This window comes from Pangasianodon hypophthalmus, chromosome 1 (genome assembly GCF_027358585.1).
Source record: "Pangasianodon hypophthalmus isolate fPanHyp1 chromosome 1, fPanHyp1.pri, whole genome shotgun sequence".
NCBI classification, from domain to species: Eukaryota; Metazoa; Chordata; class Actinopteri; order Siluriformes; family Pangasiidae; genus Pangasianodon; species Pangasianodon hypophthalmus.
In genome coordinates this window covers 22,303,546-22,315,426 of record NC_069710.1, presented here as the reverse complement: position 1 = coordinate 22,315,426, position 11,881 = coordinate 22,303,546, and the positions used below count along the sequence as shown (strand labels likewise).

Sequence of the window (11,881 nt, the reverse complement as noted above, 5' to 3'; positions counted from 1 at the left end):
AATTAGGGATAGAGAAAGGAGATGAATGGATGGACGGATGAACGGATGGATGGATGGATGGATGGCTGGAGAAATGGATAAATGGATGGACGGATGAACGGATGGATGGATGGATGGCTGGAGAAATGGATAAATGGATGAACGGATGGATGGATGGATGAATGGATGGATGGAGAACAGGATGGATGGATGGATAGATGGATGGATGGATGAATTGCAATTAGTGTGTCACTGTATTAGCGGCCTAGTGCATAGTGGGAGAAATGACACCAGTGAACTGTAATTAATTCTTCTTCTTCTTCTTGCTATATTCACTGAATAAAGTCACATGGATGTGACATTTACATTTACATTTATGGCATTTGGCAGACGCCCTCATCCAGAGCAACTTACAATAGTGCTTTGAAGTCTATCAAAAATACATTCTGATATTGGCTCACTAGGTCACAAACTAGGAATACCATTAGTCCAAGACTCTGTTGGGGAGGTAATTTATTTTTTTTTTTTTTTGTGAAAGTGCTAATTTAAGTATTTTATGAAGAGGTAAGTCTTTAGCCGTCGTTTGAAGACTGCCAGTCACTCAGCTGTTTGGACATCTAGGGGAAGTTCATTCCTCCACCTTGGTGCCAGAACAGAGAAGAGTCTCGATGCATGCCTTCCTTGTGCCCTGAGAGATGGTGGGACCAGTCGAGCAGTGCTAGAGGATCGGAGGGAGCGTGGTGGCGCTCGAGGTGTGATAAGTGCTTTGAGATAAGTGGGTGCTGGTCAGTTTTTGGCTTTGTAGGCGAGCATCAGTGTTTTAAATCTGATGCAGGCAGCTACAGGAAGCCAGTGGAGGGAGCGCAGCAATGGGGTGGTGTGGGAGAACTTAGGAAGGTTGAAAACCAGTTGTGCAGCTGCATTCTGGATCAGTTGCAGAGGACGATCACCTGATACACATGTCAGATTTACACATGGATTTTAGACACATAATGTTTTGCACACTTTGCATGTACAATATTATTCTGCACAGTTTTTCACACATAGTGGACGTTTCACATATGATTTTTCACACATGAGGCACACGATTCATTTATTTATTAATTCATTATTATGTCATTTTTTACATATGAAGTAGAATTTTCTGATTTTTCTGAAAAATGCAGAATAATTTATTTTTCACACATTATTCCATATTGTTCACATGATGCCACGTGTTCAGGACAAAACATGTTAAAACTTACCTTCACATGATTTTCACATGTGATCATATATTAGTCACACAATCACACGTGAAATCCTTATGATCACATGTGACATGTATGTGATTTTTCCGTGAGGGAGGGCTGTGGTGGATCTGGTGCTTATCCCCAGAAACACTGGCCATGAGGTGGGAATACACCCTGGGTAGGATGCCAGTCCATCACAGGGTTTATGACTATTGTAGTCAGCATCATCATATTCATAGTAGTGTGTGTATTAGGGACCTATTCTGCCTATAGCTGTATGCTCTTCTTCACTTGAGACGGATAGTCCAGTCTTTTTTTGAATCAGAGGGACTGAAGGTCTTCTAGATAAACAAGCGGTCAGTGGCAGTGGTCGTAAAACCGCAGGGATGCACCACATGTGGTCTGGATACTTCAGAGGGCAACAAATGGAGACAGCCCCCAAATTACAATGAGAGGAGAGCTTCAAAGAGACACAGAAAGAGAAGTATGCAACTACTGAGGAAAAGAGAAAAGAATAAAACAGATATGTGTCTCAGCATCCACTGGCTGTTTACACACTCAGTTTAGTAAAGCACAGCTGATGCTTTACAAGCGCTACACCAGGCTACACAATACGAACCTCAACACAAGTCTGATTCATGCAGATTTACACATACACAAAATATAAATCACATTCTAACTCAAATAATATTTTTATTTGGAAAATATCCAATTTTACTTATGATTTATAAACAAACGTGTTCACAACAAATATTCGTCCAGTGTACACACTTTTAAATATTTAAATAAATGGCAATAAATTTCATAAATATGGTCATAGATACCATTGTTTGTATAGAAAAGTTCTTACATAACTATTTTATGCATACATTTTAAGAATAAAAGAGATATTTGCCTAAATTATTTCTTTCAATGTCAATGATACAGTTTATTTTAGTATTTTATTAAGTAATGGACCATATGAGTTAATGTTTTCACATTATCATGGCTGTCTGGGATTTTATCTGCAGAGACAAAAGAACTGTATCAAGTTTTCCAAGGAGCCTGGAATAACCTAACATCCAGTTTCCTTAGAAAACTGCCTAACAGTTTACCAAAGAGAAAATATACAGCTTTAAATGAAAAGGCAAATTGATTTGATCATTTTTATTGATTGTTTTACTCCTTGCTGCTCTGAATAGTAATAAATTTCCAAACTTTTCAGTTTGTTATTATTGAAGACATTTTCACTTTCTTTAAATACGTATAAAACAGTATTTTATGTGCATTTTATGTGCAAACATCTAAATATCTGTAAATGTTGTTAAATTTACTGTCAATTCAGCCCATTTTAGGTTACTGGATATGTGACTTGACTGTTTTTTTTGTGTTTTGATTTTTGTGTCATCAGGCTGTCCTGTAATTGGTTATCTTGATCTTTACTATAACATATGTTTTCCATTTCAGCAAATCATATTAAATCTGCATTGATTCATTTGAATGAAGGAGATCAGATAGCACCACTTCTACACAGCCTGTTTTTGAGGGGTAACTCTTCATCAGGGCCAAAACAACAACTGGATTGCACATTGCTCTATTGATGCTCTATTCAAAGTATTGAAGCTCTATTCAAAGTATTGAAGCTCTATTCAGTTAAAAAAGCAGCTGTTGATGTGGATTTGCTTTGTCAGAGTTGTCTCGCTGTTTGCTCCATGTTGTCCACCTCATCTTTGTGGACTGAAAATGACAAGCAGTACAAACCTTTTCTTGAAGTGACCGATAAAAAAGTGAAAGTTCGTGAAATGGCTTCCTGATATATTTTAGAATAATTTTAAGTATGTGAACTGAAAGGTAAAAAAACTATAGTGATGTTTTAGTCATTTCTAGTTTAACTGATTGTAATTTAGTCTAATATTGAGGAAATGTCTCTGTGGACATGCAGAAAATACACTTTTAGAATTCATCATGAAAGGCTAAAACAGCTTCTCAGTTCTATTGAAATATGAATGTTGAGCACCAAAATACAATCATATTAGGGCCAAAGTAGTAGATATAAGCAGGTAGATTTGATTTGATAAAAACTTTAAATGCAGCTGATTCAGAAAAGCATGTAAGTGCACCATACTGCATTCTTTTCAATTGCTTTAAAAACACAATATATCTAACTTAAGCTCTGCTTATGAAGGCAGTAAATTCACATTTTTCAAAATCTAGATGTCTAAATTTCAAACCATCACATAAACAGATCTGATGTATCATACCGTCAGTGATTGCAGCACCTGATGGCATTTACACTGCAAGTCCAAACCCATAATCAGGCTCGTCATACTGGGGTAAAAAGTTACAGAACACTGAAAAGAAAGCTGCAGTAAAAAACAGCGGCAGCTCGTCCTGTAGATTTCCAGAGGCTAACAAATAGGTGGTCAGCAGTGAATCTGGGAGGGGTGGAGAGGATTTGTGGTTGTTCACAAGTGCTTGTGGTTCTAACAGTTAAGTACTCAGACAACAAGTAATTGTCAGGGGCTTTCCATTTCTCTTCCTCCTTCCCCCTGCCTCGGGACTGGGAAGGAGATACCTGCTTTTATGGAGAGCGAGGTGTCGAGCCCTCCTCCCATTGTCAGCCTGGCAGATCAGAGACGGAATAGTGACCATAACACCCCCTCCCCTTGTTCCTCTCTCATTCTGTCTCTCTCTCTGAGCACGCTCTGGCTAGAAAGGCCACAGGCTGTCTCCCTCCACCCCCCCACTTCTATTGTCCCCCTTGGGGTGTTTATGGGCAGAGCTACAGGATGTTCGGCCCACAAGCGCATCAAAGGATTCTTATGCCAGATAAATGTAGGGTAACTGTGACCTTTTCAACCCTGATTGGGTTGACACGTCTGGACAGGAGGAGGGAGGCACAGAGTGAGACGTTTCAAAGAGAAAGAGTTTGTTCTGAAAAAAGGAGTTGGCCCTTGAGTTAGAGGAAGCTTAAAATCTGAAACAGCCATTGAAGAGAAATCGTTCAAGCATGGCTGTGACACTGCAAGGGCTTTTACATTATTGCCTGCATGTTTGCTAAAGTTACAGGGAACACTATATATGGGGTCACATATTAGATATTTGCATACAGGCATACAGTGGTTATTTGGAAACATTAACTGCTTATTAGTGTTTTATTTGGGGTACTAATATTCTGACCGTATTGTAGATGCTAACTCCTTCTCCTTAATAATTACTGTTTCTGTGACCCTTAAAGTAAAGTGTTACCAGCATTTCAAATATTTATTATTGTCTTCATATTTGATGTTTTGGTAATATTTCCTTAAAAATATGCTTTTTAGTTCAACTGAGTAAACCTCTCATGGTACTTACCATCTTTCGACCCAACATTAACTTCCCTGTACATTGGAGTTGGTAAAGTACAGCTGATAAAATTAAGAGCAGTCATTTAGGAGGTTTTATCACTTTATATGTCTAGTGCTGAGACAATGAATAAAGAGAACAATTAGATCCTAATTATTGATTTTACTAACCACTATTTAGGCTTTGCATTTACAGAATAACAGTAATTATTAAGGGAAAACACAGAACAACATTAATATGAGGTAAGAATGTGAGAACACTAAATAAAAAAAATCTCCTAAGCTGCTTATGTAGACTTATTTGCTGAATTGCTTCTTATTATACTTAAGTGTTGCTGAATTGCATTTTGTGATCTAAGAATGAATAAGAGATAGAAGCTCATAATACTAAAGTCATCTCCCATGCTTATATACAATGCTCTTGTACCAGTTGCCTTTGTCTGGTACACAAACAAGCAAACCTTCTACAACTGCTATTGTGTTGTATGTTAATAATCATTTTATCACATAAAAAAAAACTTCCAGACAACTCCAAACATGTCAGTAGAAGGATTGCACTGCATCCCATCCAGGGTGTATTCTCACTTCACCCATGAACTAATTGAAATGAATGTATTGGAAATTAGGGTATTGAAAAGTCCAGGAGCAGTACGAACCATAACAAACCCCAACTCTAACCCCAGGAGTTATTCCTTGTTTTACTGTGTATCATTGTCTAAAAAAAAAAAAAAAAAAGATCACTGGGATCCTCCTCAGACGTCTGATATCCAAGGTAGTTACAAAATGAGGCAACAGGACAGTTGAGAGAAACATGATGTATTTCAAGTCCATACACTCCCACTCATACACATACTGGAAAAAGAACAAATTCAGAGAGACAGACTGCAAGATGTGTGGCGGTTAATAAGCACCAGCCGGATACCAGACAACGCAGCAATATGAATTTGTGTGAAGACAAATCTCCCAACAGTGTGCGTGCCAGAGCCCACCGCAGGGCATCTACTCACATCGATTATTCCCACCGTGTTTACTTGGAGTGCAGGGCATGAATAGAAGACAGGCAGTGGTGCGAACATGAAAAGACTCATTCAGTCTGCACAGCAGTGTTCACTACAAATGAGACTTGAAACACAAACTAGAGGACATGGCTTCAGTTTGATGAGCAAATTGTAGTATGCTAGGATAAGAAAAGTGCGTGCATGTGTGTTGGAGGGGTGAGGGGCGTACAATCAAACAAAACAGCATTCATCAGCATTTAAAAGGCATCAAGCATTTACCGTTTGCCAGTGTTTGACCTGTACTGCAGTAGAAAAAGCCAGCAGGGAAAGCTGGGTGGTAAAGAGGCTGTGTGCTGTACAGCAATCCACAGGGCCGAGGGGGGCCGATACTGCAGCCCGAACTCAGCGTGGCTGCATTCCCATGTGTTCCACAGACACCCAACTCTCTTCAAAGGATTCAGTGTTTTACCAAAAAAGAAAAACATACCAGTGAGGACAACTCAAAATGGTTGGCATTCTGCCTAACGCCAAGCCTTACATCCATATGACCAGTGTAAAAGCAGTTTCACATATGGCTAAGACTCATTAATGATTTTAGTTGTCAAGGCACTTAAGAGAGACAGCTTAAGAGAGATGAGGGCAGGAACAAAGAGAAAAGATAAGGAGAGGGCTAGAATACCTGACTGATGAGAAGTAAAGAAATTATACACTTCCAAAGCAATGTGTTTTAACACAGGATTCAGAAAGGCACTTCTTATACGATAGGACAAGTGGAAAAAACCTGGAACCAGTGCACAAGCCCTCTAAAAAACATCACAAGCAACCACCATGAGTGGAACACAAAAACGCAGTTACAAATATAGAATTGTGTAACAGTGTAGTACAATATAAACAGCAGACAGAAATTTTAAGGCACAGATTTTACAAATCTGCATAAGATCAAGCAAACGTGAACTTTAAACGTGGACTAAACATAACCTGTGCATTGATTATTGCTTTAAGCAACAGTGTGTAACCACGGGATATTCACACACACACTCACTCAAATACATAAACGAATGCTCTCTCTTTCTCTTCCTCTCTCTCTATCTCCTACACACACTGGTAAAAGTATATCAGAATGTTGGTATATCAGTGTGCCTGCAGTTTTGAATTCAAGTTTTGCACAGTTGCAGTACTGCAGAGCAGGAGCGAGCGGCACAGATAACCACACACTCCAGCCATGTCCAGCAGCTCGAGAGAGGTGTGTGTGCCCTCAGCTTCCTGCCCAGAGTAGATGGTGTGTGTCAGGACTTTATCCTGTTATTCCAGAATTCCTGGCTCTGAGATTGAATCCACTCTCACATCCCAGTTCATGTGAGTAAAAGCCTCTCTCTGATTCTCAATCTTTGGAATGATTTCTGCTAAAAACAGTTCAAAACAATAAAATAGAAATGTTCCTTTCCCTTTTTTTTTTTTTTTTTTTAAAAAGTGCAGCTTTGGACGACTCTGCTTTATTCCACAAAACCAGAGCAGCAGCCCCAAATATGTTGACCCGTGTTCAGGGTCAACATCTCAGGTGTGTGTGTGTGAAAAGGCCTATTGAAGGCATGTGGAGTGTGTATGATGATCATTTCCCAGCATGCTCAGTAGGGTTGTACTCAGTCTCTCCTGCAGAGACCTGCGAGATTCTGCGCGTAGATCCCCACAGACGCCGAGAGAACTGACCTGAGCGCACCTGAATGAACACACAAAGAGAACATTTTACTTTATGATCCAGAATAAGAAATATACTTACAAATACAAAAACACTTGGATTTTGAACTGCAAAATTTCTCTGTATGGTGGCCTGGGAAAAACTTTGATGTGGTAAAATTTTGACATGTTCTACTGTATAAATTTCTGAAAATTACATAATCTGAAATATGATTCACTTTTACAAGTATCAGGTATAGCATTATACAATCTGGTTATACCCCAAAGTGAAGAACAAGAAAATTGAATGTAAAGATTCCATTCTGACTGCAGCGCAGGTATTTTATCACAGGTATTTTCACAGCCAGTATCTGATTACAACCTGAACTGATTAGACTCCATTTTAGGTCCATTTCGCTTTGGCACATAAAAACGTGATATTCACTGTGTGAGAAAATAGCAACATTTTATACACCTTTAGACAGACTGCCTTTTTACCACTGAGTTTGTTAACAAACTCCTTATCCTATGTGATATTTGAAGGAAGGCTAGGTTAAAAAAAATAAATGAATCATTTCCACATGGTTTGGTGAAATATCATTTTGGTTTCTTAAAGTTGGGGTTGTCAAAATATGTCATATGCAGTAAACAGCTTTATATTTCAACTTTTTGGCTGCTTTCCAGAGTGAAATCTGGTGGGTTTTCGGAGACGTCCACACATAAGGTCACACATACGATCACACATACAGTCGATACTTCCTTCGATTATGCCTAGTTAGTGATGTCGAGAAATAAGCTCCATGTTGACCCAGCACCATATAATATGCAAATTATCAGAGGATGATGTAGTACTCAGAAACTAGGTAGCTAACTAGTTGTGTTTGTTAGGGTATATTTTCACAATGATTAAGAATTATTCTTACAGTTCTGTGATTTTTTAAATATTACACCATAATGTTTTGATCTTCAATACAGTCAAAGCAGATAGAACTTTTCCGACTTTATATTAAAAGTATACATTTTAAAATACACTCTGTTACCTCCTCTGGTTTCCCAGCTCCCACGACGATGAGTTTGCCGTCTTCCAGTCCCACTAGAATGTGACTGCTCTCCTTGGTGACTGATACACTGCGAATAGGGAGCTTCAGCGCCAAGGGCTTAGCAGCCTGCCCTAAGCTGCAACACACACCCACACACATACACACAAAATGTTCAATAATAGGCCTTAGTAGTCCCATAAACTGGACTACAAAACCATATCCACACTCGGAAAAAATGGTTCTTTAAGGACCTATTGGTCTTGTCACTTACTAAACAGGGTGGAGTTATATGTATAGTGGGGTCCAAAAGTCTGAGACCACATTGAAAATCTGGGATTTTATTTTTGTTTAAAACTGGAAATAAACAGAAAGTTTTAGAATTTTGAAAATTATAAAACAAAAAATGGAAATGTGCAACATCTTGGCTATTCAGTGTTCAAGATCCTACACTATTTCTAGGTCACTATTCAAATTTAAGCAAATTTAACTCCTTTGTACAAAAGATCAGATTTTCTGTGAGTCTGATTTCTTCCATTGAAGCATGTGTTCAGACGACACGCCAATGGATTTGATCTAAAATGGATCATAAGGTTTTGCACACAACTTGGAGTCCAAGCCAGCTTGAGTGCACACTGTCATTAAAGCAAAAAGGGGATATACCAGATACTAAGAAACACTGAAATTCATTAAAAAAATTCAGTGTTGGCTGATAATATCATTACACAATATCATGTAATGAAAACCTTTGTGTTAAATTGAATAGGAATGCCAAGTGGAAGCATTTTCACTCGGACCTTTGGACCCCACTGTAGGTTTCCCCAAAGGGACAAAGTGAAGACCAGATAAGGGTGCATGATGGAGCCTTTTTTTTCTAAGAGTACAGTCAACCTAAAGTTTAAGCATAGCTTCCATTAAAACCTGGAAAGAGGCAGAGCTAATTATGAGCCAGAGCCTGATTGGTGCTGATTACCTGAACAGGTCTTTAATGTGCAGGTTGCCCTGTAGTGTGCCCAGTATGAGGTAGTCAGAAACCAAATAGAGCGCTGACACTGGCTCCTCCAGCACCATGGATGCCAGCAGTGTGCCGTTCACAGAGTACACATGCAGTGCACACTTCTCCTGCAACACCATGCACACACATTCACACACACATAAATTAATATACAAACATGCCAGACTATCAGCAGCACATACATCATGTTCATATAAACAATGAAGCAGTACAGAAAAGTAAATAAGATGACTTGCCTTCCCAGCAGAGCAGCCCTCCAGGATGGTGTGTGCCACCATGTGACCCTCCATTCCCACCTGCAGCTGGTTAACCCGGACAGAAACGCAGCTCTCACAGGGAGGACGCAGTGTGCGTAGGTACTGGCCTCGCCGGACGCTGTGCACGATCACCGTTCCGTCCTGAGAGAGACACAGAAAGTGAAGCAAAATCTGTATTTTGTAGCAGCAAGGAGAAGGTGACGTCTGACTAGCTTTAAGTGTGACTAACTTTTGATCCTGAGACAGCCATGTCCAGCTCAGTGCTAATGGAGACACAGGTGACCTCTGTGTCATGACCACACAGCACCTGCACTGGTCGTGGAGACAGACCACTGGAGAAACCACCCTGCATGAGAGAGAGAGATAGAGAGATAGAGAGGGAGAGACACAGAGAGGGAGAGAGAAATGAAAAATCATGTGAGTGATCTGCCTCAGTTGTCTGGAGTATCATTCATGTTCTTAGTTATTAAATGTGTTTAGTTAAGTAAGTCCACTGCCGATATCATATCATTTAAGCAGTTAAGTAAAACATTGAGGAAATAATAACAGTTACATCACAGTGCCACAGTCGACTTCTAATTGGTCAGAAGGTGTTGATTTATTTTCCATAACAACACAGCTCTGATTGTAGTGCCAGCTTTATAAGATCACAGGTTTACATTAATGCGCTAGTTCTCATATATGATTGCATATATTAATATACTGTATTCTAATATATATTCTATAGTAACAGCTTATTCACAGGGACAAGTGTGGCGGTATTGCACTCCACATCATCTATACCTAATAATAAACTAATAAAACAAGGGTGTCAGAACGTTGTAACGGTCAATAAGTTTTCCACCATGGGAAAGTCTTCAGGACAGAGAACTTTGGGCTTTCCGGCTTCTCTGTAACATGACAAGCTCCATTTTTTGCTTTATTGACTTCAAGAGAGAAAAAATAGATGCTGGCGAGGGAGCGATTTTTATAGCTATAGTTTACATCGTTAAGTGATAACAGGAACTAAGTTGTTTTACGGACTTTCCACAGGCTAAAAGACTGACATGTTTGTTCATTAGTAAATAAAAAAAATGTAATAATTAGAAAGGTCTTGTTCTTCTTGGGAAAACCTGCTGCAGTTTTATATGTTTTACATTTTACAATTCAGACTCCAACTTAACAAAGTACTAGATTATTAAACACTGATCAGACCTGCTGGAGAACCTGCCACACCATGCAGGTGGTGTCACGAGAGCCTGAGATGAGGTAGATACCACACAGGTCCAAAGCCAGACACGTCACCACGTCTAAAAAACACACCGTGTCAGGAGAATATTTAATAACCATTTGAGATAGATTTAGAGCACATGCATTATTATTCCACTGTAACCAAAACCAGTTTCAACAAATGCCAATTTGTATTTAGGATTTATTTTATTTGTATCCGAAATACTTTCTTTCCTTTTTTTTAATCAGCTAGATATATACTTTGAAAGACAGCTCTTGTTATTTAACATCACTTATTTTTAAATGTCTATTCAGTGAGTCATTCACTTTACCACTTTTCAGATATAAGACAGCATCATTTCATAACACTGCACTTCTTCCCTCTGGATTTCTGGGTGTTTATGACTGATTGTGTATGTCTGAATGTCTGGTTGTGTTTTCATGTCTCACCTATGTGACGGCAGATCCTGCCCACCAGTTTGGCCTTTGCCAGCGTGGTGACGCGAAGGCTACAGTCCCAGTGTCCTCCGCTGAACAGCAGGCGGGCGTCATTGGACACCACCAGCACCTGGGCCCCGATGTCCACCCCTGGGGAGAAGGGGCCACTCAGGAACCGCTGCGTTCTAAATGTCACACACACACACACACACACGCATGTAAGTAAAACGTAAAACTTCTTCTGATGAAACAGTGAACATGAAACAATGAGAATGTACAAAAATTTACTGGAACCCCTAAAAATAAACTACATCATCATCCTTGAAAAAAAAAAAACCACACAAAAATGGTTGCAGGGACACAAAATCAGTGTTCTTAGTTTCTGGATTTGAACCTCACTGAAAACCTGTGGTCTGAATCGGAAAGGGAAGTCCACATGCACGAACCTAAGAACATAAAGGAAATTGAAATATTCTGCCTGTAGGAGAGGCCCAAGTTCCCTCTACGAATGTCTTTGATCTTGGTAGAAACACTATAAGGCCAGAAGTATTTGGACATCCATAAGTGGTTTTTTTGCAAAACTGTTGCCACAAAGTTGGAAGCAAACAATTTTCCAGGAGGTCTTTTGTTTGCTGTAGCATTAAGAATTTCCTTTCACTGGAACTAAGGGGCCTGAACATGTTCCAGCATGACAATGCCCCTGTACACAAAGCCAAATCCAT

The 11,881-nt window shown here is 39.4% G+C and overlaps 1 protein-coding gene across 4 annotated transcripts in view; it reads right to left on the bottom strand.

Annotated features, from left to right (window-relative positions):
* Positions 1-4,674: 4,674 nt before the first annotated feature.
* nbeal2 (neurobeachin-like 2) overlaps positions 4,675-11,881 on the bottom strand; it is a 61,043-nt gene continuing 53,836 nt past the window's right edge. For all 4 annotated transcript variants that reach the window (XM_053233509.1, XM_053233505.1, XM_053233515.1 and 1 more), the window contains 7 exons: positions 11,172-11,344; positions 10,707-10,801; positions 9,742-9,858; positions 9,492-9,653; positions 9,214-9,362; positions 8,244-8,379; positions 4,675-7,246 (listed from right to left, as the gene is read on the bottom strand). In XM_053233509.1, coding sequence (XP_053089484.1) covers positions 7,139-7,246; positions 8,244-8,379; positions 9,214-9,362; positions 9,492-9,653; positions 9,742-9,858; positions 10,707-10,801; positions 11,172-11,344 — 940 coding nt within the window. In that variant the 3' untranslated portion in view covers positions 4,675-7,138. The remainder of the gene's footprint in view (positions 7,247-8,243; positions 8,380-9,213; positions 9,363-9,491; positions 9,654-9,741; positions 9,859-10,706; positions 10,802-11,171; positions 11,345-11,881) is intronic.